Source organism: Thamnophis sirtalis, unplaced genomic scaffold (assembly GCF_051295495.1).
Source record: "Thamnophis sirtalis isolate CommonGarterSnake01/CBP01778 unplaced genomic scaffold, rThaSir2_p1.2 scaffold_5, whole genome shotgun sequence".
NCBI lineage: Eukaryota > Metazoa > Chordata > Lepidosauria > Squamata > Natricidae > Thamnophis > Thamnophis sirtalis.
In genome coordinates this window covers 73,781,021-73,806,212 of record NW_028261385.1, presented here as the reverse complement: position 1 = coordinate 73,806,212, position 25,192 = coordinate 73,781,021, and the positions used below count along the sequence as shown (strand labels likewise).

Here is a 25,192-nt window from a genome sequence, read left to right as displayed (position 1 = left end):
GCGGGTCACACACTTGACCTTGTACTCCTCTCGGAGCAGTGGAGACGTGATCTAGAGTTGAGGGGCATTAAGATCTTGCCCTGTCATGGTCTGATCACTTCCTACTGAGGCTTGACTTTCGGAAATCAATCCCCCACTGTAGGGAGGAGGAACCGATTAGGTGGTTCCGCCCCAGACGCCTGATGGACCCTATGGGATTTCAGACGGCGCTTGGAGAAATACCTAACACTCTCGTCCACAGTCCGGTGGAGTCCTTAGTTGCTGCCTGGAATACAGCAGCGGCGGGGGCTCTAAACCGGATTGCGCCTTTGCGACCTCTCCGAGGTAGTGGATCCAGGAGAGCTCCTTGGTTTACCGAGGAACTCCGGCAGATGAAGTGCCAAAAGAGACGCCTAGAGCGCCGCTGGAGGGCCAGTAACACTGAGTCAGACCGAGCACTGATGAGAGCCTTTATCAGAGCCTATCTTGTGGCAATACGGGCGGCGAAATGTGCGCATTTTGCCGCTCTTATTGCATCCGCTGAATCGCGCCGAGCCGCCTTGTTTAGAATAACCCGCTCGCTCTTGTAAGGGAGGGATACGGATGACCCTTTACAAGGTAGAGCTGAGGAATTTGTTCAGTTTCTAACGGATAAAGTCACTCAGATTCGGACGGAGCTGGACTCCAATTGCATAGTACCAGCCGAGGTACTGGGGGAAGGTCTTGAGCGGAGTTTATGGAGCGAGTTTCAACTTGTCTCTCCTGAGGAAGTGGACAAGGCCATGGGAGCGGTGAGTGCCTCCACCTGTATACTGGATCCGTGCCCCTCCTGGCTGGTCTCGACCAGCAGGGAGGTGACACGTGGCTGGATCCAGACGATAGTTAACACCTCTCTCTGGGAGGGAATTTTCCCGCTCCTCCTAAAGGATGCGGTGGTGAGACCCCTCCTGAAGAAGCCTTCTCTGGACCCAGCCATTTTGAGCAACTATTGTCCAGTCTCCAACCTGCCCTTTGTAGGGAAGGTTGTTGAGAAAGTGGTGGCCTTTCAACTCCGACGGTCCTTGGATGAAACTGATTATCTGGATTCCTTTCAGTCTGGCTTCAGCCTGGTTACAGCACGGAAACTGCTTTGGTCGCGCTGATCGATGATCTCTGGCGAGCCAGGGATAGGGGTCACCCCTCTATCCTTGTGCTCCTTGACCTCTCAGCGGCCTTCGATACCATCAACATGGTATCCTTCTGCGACGGTTACGGGAGGTGGGAGTGGGAGGCACCATCCTTTGGTGGTTCTCCTCCTACCTCTCGGACAGGTCGCAGTCGGTGTTGGTCGGAGGGAAGAGGTCAACCCGTAGGCCCCTCAATTATGTGGTGCCGCAGGGTTCGGTCCTGTCCCCCCACCTATTTAACATCTACATGAAGCCGCTGGGTGAGATCATACGCCAGCACGGGATTAAATACCATCAATATGAAAACAATACGCAATTGTATCTGTCCGCCCCGTGCCAACTCAGTGAAGCGGTAGAAGTGATGTGCCAGTGCCTGGAGGCTGTCAGGGTCTGGATGGGAATGAACAAGCTTGCACTCAATCCCGACAAGACCGAGTGGCTATTGATGTTCCCTCCCAAAAATTGGCTAACTATTCCATCTCTCAGTCTGGGGGGTGAAATTATACGCCCTTCAGAGAGGGTTCGCAATTTGGGAGTCCTCCTGGATCTACAGCTGACTTTAGAACATCATTTGTCGGCTGTGACCAGGGGGAACTTTGCCCAGGTTCGCCTGGTGCACCAATTGCGACCCTACTTGGACCGGGAGGCCCTTCAGATAGTCACTCATGCCCTCGTGACCTCAAGACTGGATTACTGTAACGCGCTCTACATGGGGCTGCCCTTGAAGAATGTTCGAAGACTTCAGTTAGTCCAGAACGCAGCCGTGCGAGCGATTGTGGGTGCACCTAGGTACACCCACGTTACACCTATCCTCCGCGAGCTGCATTGGCTACCCATTGGTCTCCGGACACGCTTCAAGGTGTTAGTCGTTACTTATAAAGCCCTACATGGCATCGGACCTGGGTACCTGAGAGACCGCCTCCTGCCAATTACCTCCCAAAGACCGATTCAATCGCACAGACTAGGCCTTCTCTGGATTCCATCTGCCAGCCAATGTCGGCTGGCGACCCCCCAGGGGAGAGCCTTCTCTGTTGCAGCTCCGGCCCTCTGGAACGAGCTCCCCGTGGAGATCCGGACCCTTACTACCCTTCCGGCCTTCCGTAAAGCCACTAAGTCCTGGCTGCTCCGTCAGGCCGGGGGCTGTTGAAGTATCCAGCCCCACGGTAACTATGAATGTTGTTGTATTTTAAATTGTAGTTTTGTCTTATTTATCCCCTTCCCCTTTTTATTGTAAGCCGCCCGGAGTCCTCCGGGAGTGGGCGGCATACAAGACCAATAAACTCAACTCATTTTAAAAGGTGAACGCAGAAAAGATCTTCAAGTGCTGCTACCTTCTGAGATGACATTTCTATATAGAGATAAAGTTTTGCCTTGAAACAAGCATGGAAACAAGGAGGGGCGGTTTCGTATATATGTTATAATTATAATTTTAAAAAGCAAAGACACTTACAATCTTAAATGGGAAATTCAGGATTTGACAACAGATATCCCAGAAGTAAAATCTACATGCACACGCACCTATACAAACCCAGAGTTCTCACATCTATAAAATTTTCATTTCACAAAGCTGTTCTTTGTTAAAAAAAAAAAATATTTGCACATATTTATATGTAATGTAAAATTTGTCTCTTTAATTTATAAATAACCTCTAAGCTAGATGTTACTATATGCCACTGTTCAAAACTTGGATTATTTTAATGGCTTTGAACTACAAAGTAATTCATAAGCACTGACAGAAAAGATCGCTTTCAGAATCTGACCAATCATTATATTTGCAATTGTTAAAGGATTAATTACTATAAGATATTTTCCTTCCCCCTGCACAGCCTTGTTTACAGATTTAAAAGAGTTTTCCTACGCTGCAGAGGCACTTCTAATTTCAAGCAAAATATTATTTAGGGAGAAGGAGAGGAAAATTGTTTGGATAGGTCATAAAAGTAAACAGGACCAAATGAACTTGAACTTTTCTTTCCCAGTAAATGAAATCTAGTACAATCATAAACCAATAGTTATAAATAAGGATATAAATAAGGACTAATATTCTCATTACACATAAACTCAATGTTACATTTCTAAAGGCAAACATAATTCTATACAAATGTCATGAAAGTAGACAGATAGCATCCATTTTTATGATCCTCTACTACAGTGAAAATCACTTTCAGAACTACTTAAAGGCAAAATAAGATCTGATAGTCCTCTATATGAGGAAAGAGATATGAGGCAGAAAGTTGATGAAAGGAACGAATGGATTTTAAAAAAAATCACTCATGCACAAGGACAAGCATATAATTGAAAGAAAGGGAATAGCCAGCTATAAACCTATAGGATCCAAAGAACAATGACACAAGGATGGGTGTGGGTGTGAATGAATTTATATAGATTCCAAAATACATTCAGACAACTAGTAGGAGCTGAATTTATATATGAACTTAAACCTAACAAAAATACCAAGCCACATATAGTACTATTTTATAAAAATGATGGGCCTTCTTGTTCCAGCCATTTTATATGCTCTTCTACTACTTTGTCCATCTGAATGTGGACACTGTGTCTTATTTGCTTTATCCTCTATACAGAGAAATGAAGGAATGAATGTAACAAGAGAATGAACTGGATGAAACTATCTTAAAGACTGAATCTAGTCATAATCCATTGACTGTAACCACAAGATCATAAACCTCACAAAAGAAATAGCACTTTTCTGGCATAAAAAGAATGAGAGTTATGACCATACTTCAGTTATAGCACTGAAGATAGAAGCATAGGTAAATGGCTTCTAAGAACTGAACTATTAACAATGCTTGAATTCTAGCTGCAGCAGTATGTATTTCAACAAATTTCTATGGGAACTGAATATTAAACAAGGCAAATAAAAAGGCTTTTACATTTTCAGCCACATCAAGCAGGACATGGCTTCACATCAGTGGTGGGTTCTGGATCCCGTTCCAACCGGTATGGTTGGAATGGGCCCGGTATTGTCGACATGTACACGCGCAGCACGTGCATGCATCTTACCTTCCAGCAACACCTTTGCGATGCTCCAGATGCTTAGCGGAGCATCGCGCAGGTGTTGTATGCGTCGTGCACGTGCACGGAAGCACAAAATAGTTTAAAGACAGGTTAGGAGCGCGGGCAGGCCCTCCAGAGCACCGGAACGGAACAGTACCCGGTGCTCCAGGCAGGCTCCGGTACACCCATATCGGGGCATACCTCCTGCAACCCACCACTGTGGTTCACATGGAATACCACTTATAAAAAGCATGTCAGAAACCAGAAAAATATCGTTTAAAAAAAATTGCAGTCTCAATAAAAAACACCAAATTACAGTACTGTAATAAAAGAAAATTCTAAATGTCATACTCTCAATCTATTAATTTTCAGAGATTCCATAACCACTATTGAAGTTTTCCAATAGAAATCAGGAACCAAAAGAATAAATCAAGAAATAAACTGTCACATTCATAGTTCATATTTTCCTGAGCCCTTGTAGTTACAATTCAACCCAAGGAAAAACCACAGCTCCTTAAGAACTACTGACAGGTACCTCAAGGAAGGCAACATCAGAATTGAAGTTTATTTACCTGATTTAGAATCCCAATACTGCACACATCAAGCATTACACCATATAATTTAGTCAACAGATATTTAAACTTTAACTAGACAATCTGTGACTCATTGGGTAATTATTTCAGAGAACAATAATGACCACAAGAGGCAATAAAGCTGTGAGAGTAGAAACCATTTCCAATTTCCTGCTGGTTTCACCACTGACTTTCCTTGTAGGAAACTGGAAGGGAGCTTTAGAAATTACGTTTATGTGATTGTGGTAGACAGCAGAGGAATGTCAGCACTGGAGCAACCACAACTTTGCCAAATTTCAATCCCACGGGTCTGGAATTTTGGATGCATTCTTTAAGTTAGCCCATCTGAGGTACTGTTGCCGTGTGATGCATCGTTTCTACCAATTGGAGGTTACAAACAGATAACCAGCAGGCATATGTGCAGATAATACATGGCATGATTTCTGCTTAACTGTTTTACTATTGCTTATGGCACAACAATAATAATTTTGAATTTTCTCTGATTTGGTCTTGCCTTCATATTTTTTAATCAAAAAATATCATTTGTTCTCTTTAATAGAAGAAAAAGTTAACAATATTATACTAAATTGGAAATTATACCTAATCAGTTACATATCCTGAAGAAAGCATTTTCACAACAAGCAATGTAACAAAAACACTTTTCTGTAACACATTCAGTTTTAGGATTAGTAGAGACTCTATAAAGCTGTGTTTAATCAATGGATTATAAATCAACAGTTGTGTTTGAAAGTTTGACTGTCTCATGACCGTAGCTGTGATTATTATTTAGGAAGGAACACAATCTAAAATTATAAGCTAAATTTAAGCTAATGAAATGTCATTTTAATGTATGCCAATTAGTGTACATTCAAGTGACAATAATGTTATTCCAAGATTCAAATCTTTTTGAAGCCTAGTTCGGGGGGGGGAGGGGAGTTAAGTTTTGCAAAGCAAACATTTTGCTGTTTCTTGATGTCCTGTTGATACCTTAAATTATTTCTTGATAAACTACCATAACAAAGAGACTTCTTGATAAAAAGTTTAATCTCGGTAAGCAGAATGGTTGGAAGGAACCCTGAAGGTCTTCTAGTCCTGCTCAAGTAAGAAACCCCATACCACTTCAGACAAATGGCTGTCCAATCTCTTCTTAAAAACCTTTAGTGTTGGAGCACCAACAACTTCTGGAGGCAAGCCAATTAATTGTTCTGTCAGGAAATTTCTCATTTCTAGGTTGGTTCTCTCTATGATTAGTTTTCATCCATTGTTTGTTGTCCTGCCCTCAGGACAAGAATAGGTCAACCATGTCTTTGTGGCAGGCCCTTAGATATTAGAATACTGCTAGTCCTTCATTAAACTAAACATATCCAATTCTTGCATCTGTTCTTTGTATGTTTTAGCCTCCAGTCCCCTAATCATCTTTCTTGCTCTTGTCTGCAATCTTTCCAGAGTTTCAACATCTTTTTTATATTGTGGCAACCAAAACTGGATGCAATGTTTTAAGTGTGGTCTTACCAGGGCATTATAAAATGGTAGTAACACTTCATGTGATCTTGATTCTATCCCCCTTTTAAAGCAGCCCAGAACTGTGTTGGCTTTTTTAGCAGCTGAGACACTGCTGGCTCATATTTAAGTGATTTTCATTTGGAAGTAAAGGAATCCTTAGTTATAAATTTGATATAAATTTTCCATCACTTCCCTTTTTTTAATAACTCATGCTTTCTCACTGTCAATCCAGCTTAGAAGAAAGATCTTTGTTTTTTGTTTGGTCAATGAAGTGGTTAGGGTTACAGTTAGGGTTAGGGTTAGGACCAGGTACTGTATAATGTTAAAGGTGAAAAGTAAATATTGCTATTGTCTTGTTTCTTGTAAAAAAAAAACTTTTCTGGACAAAGCAATAACAATTGTCTACTAAGCTATATTAGCATACACACTATGTACATGATAATACATTAACTAAAATATTAATCCAGTTTAAGGATTCAGAAACAATATTGGTTACAGTTCAAACAAAAGTTCCATAAGCAAATGATTGTTTCAAATCAACTAACATTATGTTGCATAGGGCAGATTTTAGTACTAAATACAAAGGCAACTATTGTTATTCATAATTTAAAACTTATTAAAACATTTGGAAAGACATAAAAATATGAACTGCAGAGGGGCGGAGAAAGAAAACCCTGTTATTTCACCTTAACAAAAGAATTTTTTAAAATTGTTTTGTTTATTTAACAAAAATAAAGCCTATATCAGTGTTGGAGAACCAGTGCCAAAACGGGGCCTCACGCATGCACATGCCAGAAACTGGAAGTGCAGCTGCCCAATGAGCATGCATATGCCAGGAAGATGATCTTCTTGTTTCCGGTGTGCACATGCACCGGCCACCTGGTCTTCGTTTCTGGAACGCACGAAGACCAGCTGGCCGGTGCGCATGCCGGAAAGCAGAAAAGCAGTCGCCCAGTGTGCATGTGTGCACTTGAAAGAGGATCTTCCAGTTTCCAGTGCGCATGCCAGTTGGTCTTCACATGTACATGCATGCTAGAAACCGGAAGTTCAGGTGGCGGGTATGCATGTGCTTGCTGGAAACCGGAAGATGTATGTGTACTGGGCGGTGCTCTTCCAATTTCCAGTGCTCCCGTGTGTGTGAAGACCAGCTGGCCGGCGCACCAGAACCCGGAAGAGCAATGGGGGACAGCCTGAGCACCCAGAGAGATGGCTCTGCATACCACTTCCAGCATGCATGCCATAGGTTCGCCATCATGGGCCTATATGAATAGCCTACAGCAGTAATGGCTAAACTTTTTCGGATCGTGTGCCAAAAGCAGGGGGAGCGCAGGGGGGTCGCACAGGGGCATGCCATCCCCCATAATGCTATGTGTGCGACCTGAAGCCTCCAGAGGGCAAAAAAAGCAGATTTTAATTCTGAAATCATGGAACCTTTGGTCCAATATAGAGTATATAAAAGTAGACAGTTTAGAAAAGACTGCATAAAACGATCGGCCAATTAATATTTCTGATTATAGAAATTGGCTCCGATATCTTCTCTTTTGTTATACTTGCCTAGCACAACCAGCCACTTCATTCTAGAGCAGGGGTCCCTAACTCCTCCCCGCCCGTCTGTGGACTGGTACCAGCCCGTGGTATGCCAGCAATCGGGCCACGTAAACAAGCAAAGCCCCATCCATGGGATGCAGGTAGCATGCAAAACCACACCCCTTCCACTCCATGGAAAAAGCTTTCTCCACAGATCTGGTCGCTGGTACCCAAAAGGTTGGGGGGTGCACTGTTCTAGAGAGCCCCCAAGCTTTGAAAAAATATGAAACTAGAGGCTGCTGTTGAGAGGAGGGGATGGTTAAGTTGCTATTCCACTAGCACTTCTTTGTTCTAGCTAACTGATTTAAACTAGATGAAATCATTATAGAATATTTCCTGTTTCAGAAGAGGTGTTCAATACATAGTCTTGATTTTTTTAAAAATGAATTCACAATCAGCTTAAAAATGTAAGAAGACACAGTCAAGTTTAAAAAAATAAAACAAGTACCTTGTATTCACCAATGCCAGGATCTATAAGAAATGAACGAGCTGATGTAGATGGCAAACTTGATGATCCACTGTTCACTCCTTGTTTGGCTTTATTCTTACAGTTGGTAACCGCACAGGGACCAGGCTTTCCATCTTTTTTATTCAAAATTGTAGAAGGAACATCAGACTCTGAGCGTATCAAAAGCTGAACTATATCATTCAGTCCAACATTATAATCAAATAAGGTATGGCCATCTTCAAGCTATTAAAAATGCAAAAAGAAATCCATCAGAAAAATATATATTAAAAGAAATCAATATAGTATAAAAACCTCAACATGAAAAACAGAAAAAGCTTGCATGAAAATAAAATATATGATTAATAGCTGGTATTAATGACATATCTTTGTTTTTTAGGGGATTTAGAACTCTCAATGAAAAGGTGGAAAAGGTTCATTGAACAAAATGCCATAATATATTTATTTAGTATATTTATATTTATATTTTACAACTAAATAAACATAAAATAAAAATGATCCTTCCCTTTCCACACCATTTCAGAGAGTTATTCGATATCAAAAATAGTTTTTCAGGATCTATGGAAGGAAATAGTAAAAATTGTCTACCACTATTTTCTCCAACAGAAGAAACAGCGAAGTATTCTTCAAGAGAAGCCTGGAGCCCAATATCAGTTTAGTATTGGATTTAACTACTTCTTAGTTAAAGAAAGATACTAGGATTTAGTCATGTGATTTAATTTCTGGAAAACTACTAAAAAGTCATCCTGTATCAGAAACTATTTATAAGCAGAGGTTTGTTCTCCAAGCTTGCTGTTTGGCTCCCAGATGTTTTGTTACCAAACTAGATTAATATCTTCAACCCTGCTGAAGATGTTACCTAGTTTGGTAATGAAATGTCCAGGAGACAAGCAGCAAGCTTGGAGGACGAACATGTCTAAATCTACAACCCAAGCTATGAATATTCTCTACAATTTCTGTTTATGCTAATAATCCAATAAGTAAGAATAGGACAAGTGGTAGAACTCCAAATAAAATGTGATGTTAATTCACTACTTCCTTCCTTTTAGAAGGAAAATACAGGAACAAAGAGATGGAGTTACAGTAATCCCATATACAAAGATGCTGTTAAACTTTCTAAATAAGTACACTTGTTTCAATTTTAGTCAATCTCAGAATTACCTAGTAACACAAACTGGAGTCTTTAATTTCATATATCAATAAATACCTGATGTATCTAACATATGAAAGAAAGGGGATTATCAAATAGCATCCAAAATTAAATCAGAGTGCAAGGCAAAGTATTGCTCAAAGTTCCAATTTATTAAGAGAGCCATGTTGGCACATCTGGGAAAACTCAAATCTGAAAGCTTCCAGGTTTTTCCCACCTAGTTGAAAGTTCAAGATCTTGCCCCAAACCCACAAGTCCATCACATGGTCCAATCTCCCATTGCCATTCTGGCAGTTCCACCCATCCAGTTCTGGTCAAGTGCAGAGACAAAGGATGACCTTGGCTTTCTAGAAAGAATTTTGTTTTGGCTACACAGTAAGTAACTCCGTACAATCCCCCCTCCCCTTTTCCCACAATAGAAAAAGGCATAGTAGAATAAGAGAAAGGCAGGCCAAAGATTCAAAAGAAAGCTGCAGGCCTGATAGGTGGCTTTTCCTCCGAAGAAAAGTGTATCCTGAAAAGAGAATAATGTGGGGGTTAACATAAGCATAACTAACCAGCTTTGGCTTATCAGGAAATTTATCATGGAATTGTTTCACTAACCTATCAGCTTTTACATTCCAACTTTTCACCCAAGTAGCTTCAGATAAAGGGTACCGCTTCCAATGCACTAAATATTGCAAACGACCTCTATACAATATACAGTCTAAAATTTTCTTCACTTCGTTGTGAGTTTCTCCTTCTATCACTACTGAAGAAGTTGGAGGCTGGATCAATGGTCTTTGGTTGGACCTAATCACTGGCTTCAGTAAGCTGCAATAAAACACTGGTTGAATTTTCCCTAGAATTCTGGGCAGACTGAGCTGAACCGTAACTGGGTTAATTATTTTCACTATTGGGAAGGGACCTAAAAATTTTGGCCCTAATTTCTTGCTAGACATCCTTAACTTTATATATTTGGTAGTCAAAAAAACTTTGTCCCCCACTCAGAAGGAGGGTTGGAGCGAGCGGTGCTTATCCACTTGTTTCTTGTATTCTTCTGCTGCCTCTGCCAAAGCTTTTTTTTGTATTCTCCCACCCTTTTTTAAGAGTGTCCATCCATTCAGTCAGAAACATAGAGGAGGGGGGCTCTCTGGACAGTTCAGACATGGGAACAAATTCCATGCCACTGGTAACTTGAAAAGGAGTTAATCCAGTGCTGCTGTGGACAGCATTGTGATACGCGACTTCGGCAAAAGGTAGCAAGTCCAACCAGTTTCCTGCTAGTAATCAACATAATGGAGGTATTGTTCCACCATTGCATTCGCATGTTCCGCTGCTCTATTCGTGTTTGGATGGAAAGCCAAGCTAAGTCCTTGCGTGGACCCATTAGCCCGCAGGAACTCCCTTTAAAACTTGGCAGTGAATTGAACTCCGCGGTCTGAGATGATTCTCTTGGGTACTCTGTGTAGGCAGTAAATGTGTTTGACAAACTTCTTCACTAGTTTTTTTAGTGGATTGTAATACTGAGCAAGCGATGAAGTGGACTTGCTTGGAATAATAAGTCGATGACTGTCCAGATCACTTTATTTCCGCTGCTGTCTGGAAGCTCTACAATGAAATCTATTGCGATCTCCTCCCTTGGTCAGCTAGGACTAGCCACCGGTTGCAGTAACCCAGGGGGCTTGCCTGGCCATATTTTCATGGTTGCACAGCTTTTCACATAGTCTTCCACTTCTGCTTTCATTTTCGGCTACCAAAATTGACGTCTGACGAGGTGAAGTGTTTTTAGGAATCCAAAGTGACCTCCCAATTTTGCATTGTGGCTTCGCTGTACTAATTCCAGCCTCAAGTTCAAAGGGACGTATAGTTTGGATCCCTTCCAAGCTAAGCCATCTCTCATTGTCAGGATGTCTTTGTTGTCGTTGAGCCAGGGATCGGTTGGCAGCGCCAATTTCATTGCTGCAGTCAGCTTGTCCTGGCCAAGAATAGGCTACTGCCTGGTCTGGCCTTTGATGACTTGAGCCGCCTTTTGGTTGGGGGGGGGGGATGATGGGGTGAATCACTTATTCCCTCCTATTGTCATACTGCGGTTTCCTCGATAAGGTATCTGCCAGCAAGTTCTTTCTGGAGGGATGTGCTTCAGTTCAAATTTAAACCTTCTGAAGTATTGTGCCCAACGAACTTGCTTGGGAGACAGTTTCCACAGGCTTTTTAGGGCTTCGAGGTTTTTATAGTCAGTCCAGACTTCGAATGGCATGTCACCCCACTCTAGGAAATGTCTCCAGGTGAGCAGTGCCCATTGGACTGCATAGGCTTCTTTCTCTCAAATGGTACACCTTCTTTCCGTGGTGGTGAGTTTTTCAAGACACATGTGCACGGCAAGAATTGTCCCTCTTTGTTCTTCTGCAACAGCACTGCTGCTAAAGCCACATCACTGGCATCTGACTGGATTATGAATTGCCGTTCTGGATCGGGATGTTGCAGAATGGGCTCTTTGGCAAAGAGCTGTTTTAATTTTTCAAATACTTTTTGATGGTCTATTGTCCACCCAATAGATTGGTTTGGCTTTGGCTTTGTCGGGGATGGCCTGTTTTTAACAGTTCAGTCAAGGGCAGAGCAACTTCTGCAAAAGCCGGAATGAATTGCCGATACAAGTTAGCAAATCCCAGGAAACTTTGTAGCTGTTTGCGTGTACATGGGGGTTGCCAGTCTAGCACCGCTTTCACTTTCCCTGGGTCCATTTCTTTCCCTTCACTGGAAATACGATAGCCAAGGTAATCCAGTGAGGTCTTGTGGAATTCACTTTGATAGTTTAGGATAGAGTTTGGCGGTTAGAAGTTTTTCCAGGACCTGCCGCACCAGCTTTACGTGTTCTTCTAGGGTCTCAGAAAAGACAAGGATGTTATCAAGGTAAACGAGCACCCCTTTGATAGGTGCTCATGCAGCACCTCATTAATGAATTGCATGATGACTGCAGGGGCATGACTTTGAATTGGAAACCACCAAGGGGGCAGTTAAAGGCGGTCTTCCATTATCTCCCTCCCTGATGCATATACGGTTATACACCTCTGTCAAGTCCAGTTTGTGGAACACTGCCTTTAGTTAAGTGGTTCAACGTGTCCTTCATGAGGGGAAGGGATACTGTATTTTTCAGAGTATAAGACACACCTTTTTCCCTCAAAAAAGAGGCTGAAAATCTGGGTGCATCTTATACACTGAATACAGCATTTTTAGCCTCATGTAACCCCACCCCCTTTGCAAAAATGGCCATGCATAGCCTTTAGGAGGCTTCCAGAGTGCTCATGGGGGTTGAGGAGGGCAAACATTAGCAAACAATGGGCCGTTTTCCCCCCCCCCGCCCCCATGAGCACTCTATAAGCCTCCTAAAAGCTATGCATGTTCTTTTTTTGACAAGATCTGCAGAGGTTGTTTTTGGGGAGGTCTGCAGAGTTCAAAAACTTTTTTTTTAATTTGCCTCTTCAAAATATTGGTGTGTCTTATACTCCCAAAAATATGGTAGGTTTTTTTTACACAAACGGCATTGATCCCTCGGAAGTCAACACAGAGCCTAACCCACCCCACCCCACCCCGTCTTTCTTCTCTTTGAAGAGCACGGGGGCTGCTATTTCTGAATTGGCTGGCTGGATAAAGCCCCGCTTCAAATTGGCAATCCTTAATTCCGCTATGTCTTTAGGAGCCATTGAGTATTCCGCTATGTCTTTAGGAGCCAACTACTACAAAATATGTCAAAAAAATCCAATCTGGTGGTGTGATGCCTTGACCTATGACAACAACGACTTACCATCATAATTCAAAGTTTAATAATGATAGTAAGTTAAGGACTGCCTGTATCTTCCACTTAAGGAACTCAAATAGCCATTTACCGATATAGGTTAAAGCAAATTGTACCAAATGTATTAGAGACACAAATTCAAATCCCATTCTCTACTTTAGCCCTCTAAGACCATGTGCCACTCATATGTGTTGCGAGTTCAAGTCAATGTTTTTAAAATTACAGTATGATGTTGGTATAATTACAGGAAGCCAGTTTGGAAATGGTATTTTTTCCTCATCTTATTTGGGAATCCAGTCTGGGGTCCAGACTGTATTAATCTATTATCACACAATAATTTAAGTTCCATTCAGACTTTCAAAATCTTATCAATACAACTAGGGAAAGAAAAAAACAAAAATGTAGCTGTTTTGTCAATGCCCTCTTTATATTCTTTTTTTTTCTCTTCCAGTGCTTTATAGCCCACTCTAACCAGTTTACAGAATCAGCAAATTGCCCCCAACAAACTGGGTTCTCCTAGCGAGACTCGAACTGCCAGCAGAGCAGAATTAGCCTGCAATACTGCATTCTAACCACTGCATCACCATGGCCAATGTTGCCACAACTATTTTCAATAGTTACAAATAAAAATACATACTTATTGATTAAAGAGGATACATTTGGCCATTATCTAAAAGTATTATTAAGTATGTGAATTCTTTTATCTTCATTGTAACAGTATGTAATACCAGCATTAAATAAGAATAAAAAAACCTTTTTATGCTTTTTATTTGTTTTTCAGTCATAAAAAAGCAGCTTTTAAAACTTAAAATAAAAATACAGTCAATTTTGTGTTACCATTACTTCATAATCCAAATCTCACTGTTTTTTTCTTCCCAGAAATCAGCTAGTCCATTCTTAGAACAAGAAACGTTATAACATAATCAAGTAACTCAGCAAGTCTTTAGTTCAGTTATATTTATGCTTAGGGTACCTCCCAAATAGCACAGATTCAAACTACTCCTGCAGACTTTGGTTTAAGGTTGCCGTACTATAAAACAAATGTGACACAATGTTTTCTTCCAGTTGGAACAAGACAGAATGGAAACAAATATGACTGGATCATATGAAAATCTCAAAAAACAAAATTAAGACTAAAGCCAAAGGTGGGCAACTTTTACAGAAGGATTCTCTAGACATAATTAACCAAAAGCAAGGATGGCCATGCTTTGAAAATATACTTATTGTAAAAAATAATATATGCAATACTGTAATCACAATTACCGTGTTTCCCCAAAAATAAGACAGGGTCTTATTTTCTTTTAATTCCCTCCCCCCAAAAAATTTGCTTGGGCCTTATTATCGGGGGGGTTATTGGTTTGGGGTTGCCGGGTGGCTGCTCTCTTGCAAGCGGGCACCCGAAAAGCCAGGCACAGCCTCAGGGGCAAACGGCTGTATTGCGCTGTCGCAGTAGCGCAACAAAGCCGCCATGAGGTGACCACACTCATGAGCAGCCGCCCGGCAATGCCCCTTTCCAGCTGGGCAGAGCGCCACTCACCAGCCCAGTAATATCCCAAAGCCCCCATGAGGTGACCACACTCATGAGCAGCCAACGGGTAATGCCCCTTTCCAGCTGGGCAGAGCGCCACTCACCAGCCCAGTAATATCCCAAAGACGCTAAGCCGCCTGGCGCTCTGCCAGGCTGGAGAGGTTGCTCAAGCACTTGTTCTGCCTCCAGCCCGCGTACCTCCCTGCCTCACCATACACAACTCTCCCTGCAGGGCTGGGCCAGGGTGCCGCTAACGTGGCCACACTACCGTCGCCATGCTCCGAGCATAACTGGCTTCCAAACTCCGGAGATCCGATGCAGAGTCTTCCGGCGGGAAGACTCTCCAACAGCCAGCCCACAACCATAGAGCGTAGTCCCAGAGCGGCCGCTATCGGAAGACTCAGCAGTGGATCTCCGGAGTTTGGAAGCCGGTTATGGTCGAAGCATGGCAGCAGCGGCGGCGCCCTGGCCTAGCCCTGCAGGGAGAGTTGGGCATGGTGAGGCAGAGAGGCAGAACAAGTGCTCGCGCAAACTCTCTTTCCAACTGGGCAGAGTGCCACACGGCTTAGCGCCTTTGGGATATTACTGGGTCGGTGAGTGGCGCTCTGCCCGGCTGGAAAGGGGCATTGCCAAGCGGCTGCTCATGAGAGCGCCCCTGGCTCCTGCGGCTTTGCGCCTTTGGGATATCGCTAGGTTGGTGAGTGGCGCTCTGCCCGGCTGGAAAGGGGCATTGCCAAGCGGCTGCTCATGAGAGCGCCCCTGGCTCCTGCGGCTTTGCGCCTTTGGGATATCGCTAGGTTGGTGAGTGGCGCTCTGCCTGGCTGGAGGAGGGGTTGTCCAGGGGGCTTATTATTGGGGGAGGGCGTATATTTTTGCCCACATGAAAAATATAGCATGGTCTTATTATCAGGACATTTTGGGAAAACACGGTACATTTCTAGCCACAATCACAGTATTGTAGTATAAACTTTTGCTTTACTCATACTTGCAGAGAAATTAAACTATCTGAGCCTTCTGAATATCTGAAGCACAACTTGATATGGCTTTATACAGAAAAGAATCATGTATCCTATGAAGAACATGGTATGTGAACCCTATAAAGATGTAACTTCTTTCACTATCCATCTGGCATGCTGATACTACAAAAGAATCTGTTGCAAATTCATTACAAGCTGAGAAATTAAATAACAAGTTTTTCTTCTTGTCATCAAGAAGGATAAGGTAGCAGAGAATGTCAGAGAATAATCCTAAATATTGATTCAATAAGAAAAATCATGCGTGCTAAGAATCATAGAATAGTAGGCATTTCTATTTAGTAACTATTCAAAGGAAGAACACAGTGTTTTCCTTTATGGGAGAAATATGGGCAGCAAGACAGATAATAATTTCAATTTAAAAACAATATCTTCTTCCTCACTAATGCAATACAGATAAGTCCTTGACTTACAATTCATTTAGTGACTGTTCAAAGTTATAACAGCACTGAAAAAACTGATTTACAACTGTTTTTCAGTTACCACCTTTGAAGCTTCGTCATGATGTGATCAAACTTCAAATGCTTGACAACTGGTTCATACTTATGATTGTTGCTGTGACCCAAGTCATGTGACACCCTTTTGCAACCTTCTGACAAGCAAAGTCAATGAGGAACCTATATTCACTTAACAACCAGGTTACTAACTTATCAACTAAAAATAGAATAAACCTATTCTATTCAATTCAACTGCAGTGATTCATTTAACAACTGTAACAAGAAAGGTCATAAAGTGGGGCAAAACAAATGTCTCACTTAACAACAAAAATATTGGGCTCAATTATGGTTGTAAGTCGAGGACTACCTGTAGTGGAAAAAGAAAACATGCAAAGAGACAATTACTGGATTTATGTTTGCAAATTACTATTTTGTGATGTTTGCTTTATGCTTTATATAAACCTAGCTATTTTAATGTAAGAAATAAGCAATACTTAAAACAAGGCATGATTTAACATTAAATCTGCATTAATACCATCAGTGAGAATAGAACAACAATCAGTGTCTCTTTTTACTTTTCCCATTAGACGAACCCCAGAAAACATATCTTTTCCTATGCTCACAAACAGAGATGAGATAGTCAGCCAGCACTTGAACCCAAAAGAGATTTGCCAACATTTCCATATCTCTCTGTCAGTTGTGAAACAGAGCTGAAGCAGTATAACTACACATACAGTATCCATTACAGATTCTTCTTCTGTGTCCCTTGTCTTGCATTATAACTGCCCTTGGCTTTTGATTCCTTACTTCCCGTATCAGTAAACTTCATATTAAAGTCTATAGTGCAGTAATATTGTAACTTATATACAACCATGTTACTATAATTATAGCTACACTATTTTGACACAACACATACATGTACTTTAAATAGGCAATATGTTGCAGTGGTTAACATGCTGAACTAAGATCAGTGATTCAGGTTCAAGTTCACTTTTAACCTTGAAAATTCACTACTGGCTTAAAGCCAGTTACTTTCTCCTAGTCCAAATCTATCTTTCATGGTCATTATTATGGGAATTTAAACAGAGATTCCCTATGAAAAATAGTATTTAAAATCTACCAGATTATAGCAGTTAAAAACAGACTATCACCAAAGCACCCACATCTAATATCCTTTGGGTATGTTGGACTATTATCTACAGCAGCATGGCCATTTACAAAGCACCAAAAATATTGATGTGCTGTTTACTCGTAAGCAAAAACAAAAATATATAAATATATATTTCACTGATTTATATAAATCAGTGAAAATATTGATGTTATAATTTAATGCATTTTGCTGCCACAATCACTAAAGGAAATCTAGATGGTATAGATTTATTGTAAACTATATTTACAATGAGACTTTATTCCATTAATAAATCTGACAGCTTTTAAGGTACCACAATGTACTTTAATTTAGTACACTTGCATCATACCTTTGTTCTGAGAGCTTAAAGTACTGTGCATGTTGTTTCCCATCATTTTAACCTAAAATAATGTAATATCAACCATTGTAAGTAATAGTCATGGTTTTTGTTGTAATAAAATAACAAAGCCATGATTTTGATTGCACAAAGTATTACTATATTATTTAACTCTGGATTAAAGAAAACAAATAATTTTACCTATTTATCCTTCTCCAATTGTATTAATAACAGGCAGTCTCCTTATACTTTTAGTCTGTCATCACAATAAAATATAAGGGGAATTACCTATGATACCATACAACTTAAAAACAAGTTGTAACAGAGCACAATCCTAACATAGCACAATAAAATAAACTGACATTTGCCTGCCCAAGGTTAATAACCCAAACTGTCACAGCATTTATTATACATATATTTTGGGAGGCAACATCTTGAATTAATATATCCAAGTGTAAACAAAAAGTTCCAGCTCAGCACTCACAAAAGGTGTGCAGAACAGGAGATGACAGATTAGTTGCCATGGAGCCAATGCCAATTTTTAGTGATTGCAGGCATATACTTCAGGATGGAACAGGAGATCACACTCCAGTTAAAAACCTAGTGCAGATAGTCCTCAACTTAAACTGAACCCAAAATTTCTACTGCTAAGCAAGACAGTTATTAAGTGAGCTCTGTCCCATTATACAACCTTCCTTCTCGCAGTTCTTAAGTGATTTCCTGCGCTTGCTAGTTAAATAGTTGTTAAGTGAATCTGGCTTCCCTATTGACTTTGCTTATGAGACGATGGCAAAGCAAAAACAAGACCACAGGACACTGCAATCTTCATAAAAATGAGTCGTTACCAAGCAGCTGAATTTTGATCATGTGACCATTGGGATGCAGCAACGGTCATGTGTCAAAAACCATTATTTTTCCATGCCACTTGTCACTTCCAACGGTCACTAAACAAATGGGTGTAAGTCGAGGATTATATGTACAGTGGCTGGAAGAAAAAGCATCAGCAGAGTTGGCTAGCAGTTTTCCCGCCAGGACGATGGGGGAGAAAGGGGGAAAAAACCCACATGAGGGCAGAGGGAGATGAGGAGGACAACGATATGAACTTCCTCGGGGCAGCTGCCCCTTCCCTCAAGAGGCAGCTGAGGGTGCTAAGGAGACCGTTGAAGCACCGGAAGTAGCGCGAGGCACACGAGAGGCGACTCGCGCCACCGGCCTCTTCTCTTTCCCCTCCTGAGGGAAGCAGAGCGCTCCGCTTTTCTCGGGAATCCCGCGTAGGAATCCCCATCACCCGGCCTTGCGGGAAACCCGCTAGCGGATGAGAAGATGCCTCGCGTATAACGGGAAGAGGGAGGAGGAGGAGGAGGCGGGAAACGAAGCCGCCGCCGCCGCCGCCGCCGCGATCCCTTCCCTCAGCACACAATGGCATCTCGGGCTGCTTCCTTCCCCTCAGACGGCGGTAAAGAAAACCCCTCGACCGCGGTGAAGCGGCAGTTGAAGCTGCAGGCAGCGCAAGCTGAGAGGCTGGGGGATAAGGGGAGAGGGAGTGTATGTCGCGCCTGCCTCACCTGTTTGCCCCGGTAGAAAAGGCGCTGCAGTTCAGGGCTTACGCGGAAGCTTTCCTGGATCTTTTCGCGGAGACTTTCAATCTTGGTCAGCCGGCTGAGGTCGTCGATAGTTTGGGTCTGGGCACCATCGATGGTCCGCACCTGGATCCACATGGCGCGCTCCCGAAGGAGAGGGGGGGGGAAGGCAGAAAGACCGGGAGGTTCCTGCCTCCGGATTTTTCCACTTGGCGAAGCGGGGGTGGCGATGAGGAGCTGCTGCCTGAATCTCGAGGACCGCCGCGGCGCGAGCCGCTTCTGTTACCGACCGGCCTTCCTTCCTTCCTTTCTCTTCCCCGACCCGCCACCGGTCTCCACTCTTCCTAGGCTCGCCCACCGATCCCACCCGCCTCACTCGCGACCCACGGGCGGCAACAGTTTTCTCGAGCCACCCCCCGGAATGGCGGCAAACCCTGTCAGACCTTGAGTTGGGAGCTGCCGGCTGGGCTAAGCTTAACGGGCGCCGGCGGGAGCCATGTCCTCACCCCGAGGACTGTTTACCAAAGCGCCGCTCCTCTCACATGGAGGTCACGGCGCCAACGCTGATCTCGCGAGACGAGCCCAGACCACCACAAACCGCCGCCATCCACGAGCGCCCCCACCCCTCGCCACGACCTTAAAGAGACAATAACGGCGGGCGGGGAAGGGAGGCGCGGAGGCGGCGTTTCACGTGCTCAAATCCCTCTTCGCGCCTCTCCCAGCACTCCCGGCCTAGCGCCAAGCCCCTTTGCGCGCGACACCGCGAGGCGCCAGATCTGAGGTCCGTTGACTGATGTTCGTGGCAAATTGGGAGGTTGCGCAACTCCGCTGCCTGGCCTTAAGGCTTGCCTGCACCGGCCGTGGGTTACTACACAATCGCGGTTGCAAACTAGTAAACATCCTTACCTCTAAATAAGCATTACTCGGGGGCGGGGGGCGGTACTGAATTCAGTGAGACGCTCTTCATCCCTTGTTTATTATCTTTCTTGGAATGGCGATGCGTTGAACTCACGCGTATACACACAAACACAGATCCCGTCGGTGTATCCACTCGTGTATCAGATCGGTTTACGGGGACAGCACAAAAGGCTACAATTAACATTTACTGTTCGTGGCATAAAAACCTTGATCATCCGGATTTTGCCCTGAATGGCACCAGAACCTGCGTTATGTTAACAGATGATGTTCGTGGTCCACAGATCCGCACTTCACAGCACAGGATGTACCTGAGACGCCTGTTAATTTTGTATTAATTTTACTTTATATATTTTGCACACTCGAATCTGTGGGTCTCTAGTGTTTGCAATATTTAATGACTAGGTTCCACACGAATCTCTTGCAATTTGCATTTGAATCTTCTCTTATTGACAGCGCTGCAAAAAATGGCCTCCACAGGCAGCCCCTTATAAAATGTGTTATACAAAATACCATTTTTGTACAAATTCCGGTTTTTTAAAAACACCCATCACTTCCTAGAATTGAATATAACAATATTTGGAATTCAGTGTAAAAGGAACAGATCTCAAGTGCCTACAGACACTTTAAAAGCCATAGATTAGGTTTTCTTTTGTTATTATTCCTCTTTCTTCTCATGATTCAGTGCTGAGATCCTGTCATTATTAACACAAAAAAAATCCAAAACCCCTCCCTCCCAAACTCAACATGACTCAAACTAAAAACTGCTTTGAACACTCTGACCACTCTTCCAGGACTCTTCTCAAACTGACCAGAGCTAGGATTTCCTATATAAATTACCTTGATCGGCTACTGCCAGTTGACACCGAATAAAAGTACACAGTGAAAGAAAGAGTGAGGTGTCCATCAATTCACAACATTGATAGTGTGCTTTTGACAACTGCATTTACCATTTTTTCACCTTGGACTGATTATTTTGGAGCTTTCTGAATTTTTTTTTAAAAACTTATCACTGAATAATTTGCTGATGTCAGAAATCTTTGCCATCTCATTGCTCACAACAATTTCAAGGTACCTGAAATCTGCTAACTTAAAGTATGTGTAAAAATCTGAGACCCATTACTTCGGTACTCCTGAAGCTCCATGGTATTCAGACCAGTTTTATTTGTAAAGTTATGACCATTGCAGTGTCTTTGAAGTCATATGATCATAATTTCCAGTGTTCCTGCCAACTTCCCAAAGCAAAGTCAATGGAAGTTGATTCCGGCTCCCATTGCTTTTTGCTGACCCTACTGTCATTCTGTTTCTCTGTTTAGGTAAGGAAATATTGACTTATTTAAATTCATTTGCCCCTATAGTTGTTTTCCTATTTACGTATATGCTGTATTCTTAGATAATCATAGAACCATCCAACATTGGCTGTGTGGCGGGGAAATGGGCCAGTCTTAAATTTAATAGACATTCTGCATTTCCTTTCTCTCAAAGGATGCTTCAACAGGTTACAGGGTTGGGTTTGCATTCATAAAGCTAAAAAGAGGTGATCCTAATACACATCCTTGGGAAAGCCTATTTAGCATAATTTTTTATTTGTTCCTGCAGCCCTCTGTTTCCAATGCATTAATCGGTTGCAAATCCATATGAATCCAGAGACTGATCATTGAGATCAGAAAGATTATCTGCTACATCACATTTCAATAGTATTTATTGTTAATTAGTAAAAACTTAGGATGATGTATTTGATTATCTATAGTTGTTTGATTTCTTTCAATTTCCCCCCTGAAAAAAACTGTTTAATTATGGGGATTTGCCTTACCTCCTCTACAATGAATTTATGCAGATTTCATCTTGAAATAACCTAAACTAAAATCAGACTCACCACTGTCCTTGACAGTCTTACACAGATTGCTAATAAATGTATGCAGGATAATTTTTCTCTTTCAGGAGTATCAAGGATTAGAAATAGAACTAAGTGTTTTGAATTAAATCTGTCATTATTTTTCTTTGAACATTTCAGACAAATCCTAAATTAAGTTGAAGGCGATAGCAATCTTCCATTATTTTCAGTTGAGTATTACTATTTCATCTATGTCAAGATTAGGTAGAAAACTTCATTTAAAAGCAGTAGAGCATTTCCAAAGCCTCCAACTTATAAACAAAAAATCCTTCAAAAGCAATGAAGCATTTCTCTTGAATCTTCACTTCTAACAAAATCTATAGTTTATCTTTTACTTCTACAGAAACCTTTTACTGCAGTCATTTTACTCATTTTAATACATCAGCTGGTTTTAGGAAATAACTTTTTTCTTTTAACTCTTTCAGGATTTATATTGGATGTGTTCAGCTGTTATATTATTGTCTAGTTCTAGTTTAATAAGTTGTCAGCAAGCAGAAATATTCAGTAGTGAGCTTCAAGCTCTGTCATTGTGTTTAATTTGTTCTCTCCTGTATCTGATGGTTGTATTGTGACTGCTTTTTTAATGATTGCTTTTATATACTTGTTGTTTTATTTGTTATATGTTACTTAGAGTTGCTTTGTGTGAGATAGGCAGCTATATAAACTAATTTATCCTCTTTCTCTATTCCTACTACATACCCAGAAAAGGGAATTCATACTTAGCTTCATAATTAATTTGAATCAAGTCATCTTTAAATCCTAAAACCAGAGATCTCTACTGAATATATTTGCAGAAGAGGTAGTCCAAGTTCACAACTGGCTTAAATGACAAAAGCTCAAAAATTGCCTTTTAAGTTCACCTGATCTCAGTAAATATATTATTGGCTGTCCATAGTTGCTTTAGAGTTGGGCACCTAAACTAAATAAATAATGATCAATGTTTTAAAAATGATTATTCTTTATTCTTCCATTGCTCACACTCACTCATGCCCTTGTCTCTCCAATGGGGGGCTGCCCTTGAAGGCCATCCAGAAGCTGCAACTGATCCAGACTGCAGGGTTACGTGCAATTTTGCATAACCCACAGTTGATCTGAGTTATACCACTGCTACGTGACCTGCACTGCCTCCCAATTGCTTCCTGAGTCAACTTTAAAGCCCTACATAACACAAAGTCAGGTTGCTTGTGGGACAGCCTTTCTCTAAGGGTATCAGACAGGGGTGGGTTCCGGCCAGCTTTACTGCCAGTTTGCTTGTGCGCACTCTTTGCAGGCACATGCTGGATGCGCAGTAGATGCGCATGGACAGTTCAATTAAAATTGTTCTGCATGTGCACAGAACTCCAAAACAAGATAGCGACAACTGGGAAACCAGTTTGGGGGCGCTGCTGGTTCCACTGACCCAGGCTGCCATACCACTACCGGCTTGGCTGAACTGGTAGGTACCCATCACTGGTAGCAAGCCATCCCACTAGTTTAAATAAGATAAGTCTACTCCAGCTCCACTTCCTTAAATTTTCCCATGTGATGGGACCTCAGAAATGTGTTCTTGGGAGCTGCCCCAGTATTTTGGAATAGCCTACCATATGAGATTTGAGGGATCCCTAACTTCTTAGCCTTACTGAAGATTGTGATGACTTGGCTCTTCTTCTAAGCACTGGTTATGCTAGTTTTGAGCAAGCATGTGTGTGTGCGTGTGTGTGTGTAAGGGGAGGGGGTTAAAGACTTTTTGGCACTGCAGAAACAGCGGGAAGCGGTGTGTGTGTGTTGTGTGAAGGGGAGGTAGAACGAAAGAGCCAAGCTTCAATAGCTTGCCCGAAGGAACATCTCTGTTGGCTTTGAGGGACAAGCAGAGGGGACATGGACTGTTCACCGGTGTAGAGGCAATGGGGAGGGGTGTGCATAGGGGAAAATGGGAGGCACCCTGCCTGCAGAGGCTTCGCGTGGAAGGCGAGGGTGCAATGGCAGGGGAGGCTGGCCATCCCACAGCACAGGGCTCTCTTCCCTTACCACTTGCTACTGCCACCCCTGCGGGATGGAACATTAACACCCCCTCCCCAGCTGCAGCCCGGGCCTTGCCTGCCCTGTTTAGGTGGGCAGCTAGCTGGGAAAGCGGCGAGGGGGCGAGCAGCAGTGAGCGGTAAGTGAAGCAAGCACCTGGCCAGCATCTTTGCCTCCTTCCTTCGAGAGTCACGACAGCAGGGAAACTGAGGCTTCTTTGCCAGCCTCCCAGCTGGCAAAACAAATTGTCGTGGTTCTGTGGGTGTGGCTAGGTGGGGGGCATGTGACTAAATGTGCATGAGTGACGTGAAGTAGACCACGCCCACTCAGTCACATGCCCCCCACCTAGCCACATCCACAGAACTGGTAGTAAAAAAATTGAAACCCACCCCTGGTTCAGAAATTTGAAAATTACTTTAAGTGAAAGAAATAAGCACCAGAGAATCTTGCAAATCTTGCAATTAAAGATAGTTTTATTGAAATCTGTCTTCCATTTTTATCTATATTAATCATTCTACTTACAGACATCCTTGTGAGAAGTACTGAATATGGATGTTAAAAATGTTACATTTTCCATTTTTGTTTAGGTTGAAATTCTTAATAATCTAAATTGTCTTTTTAAATGACACATTTAATCTAATTCCTACTCATTGCGCCTGTATCTGTATTACACATTTTTTGCATTTTGGATGTTGCTATGACTTTTCAGAGATCTTTATCTTGGAAACTATATGAGTGTTTGTGCAAAATCACTTTCAGATTTATTAGAGTAAGAGGATGAGTGAACAGTTTACACCCAAGAGGATTATTGCTTTAATTATAACCATAACCTAATACAGCAGTCTACCATATAAACTTTTCAACTTGTATTTATCTAGAATATATCTAAATATACATTATGAATATATGAAATTTTGTATCTGTTATAAAATTAAACAAGTCTGACAAAATTATGCAATAATGTGCCTTTAGTAAAATGCTAGAGGCATTTTAACATTAATGATGATAAAGTAATGTAAAGCGAGGATAAAGAGAGTTACTGTAGATACCAATGATGTCTATCCTGTGCCTTTTATCCATTGGCTGTACTACTTTCTATAAATAGGACCAGATTATTTAAAGCACCATCT

At 42.1% G+C, this 25,192-nt stretch overlaps 1 protein-coding gene across 1 annotated transcript in view; it reads right to left on the bottom strand.

Annotated features, from left to right (window-relative positions):
• The window catches only part of UHRF2 (ubiquitin like with PHD and ring finger domains 2), an 87,709-nt gene extending 67,925 nt beyond the window's left edge, over window positions 1-19,784 (bottom strand). Inside the window, exons 1-2 of the mRNA XM_087716059.1 lie at window positions 19,241-19,784; window positions 8,268-8,510 (exon numbers count right to left, since the gene is read on the bottom strand). Coding sequence (XP_087572185.1) covers window positions 8,268-8,510; window positions 19,241-19,393 — 396 coding nt within the window. The 5' untranslated portion in view covers window positions 19,394-19,784. The remainder of the gene's footprint in view (window positions 1-8,267; window positions 8,511-19,240) is intronic.
• Window positions 19,785-25,192: the final 5,408 nt, after the last annotated feature.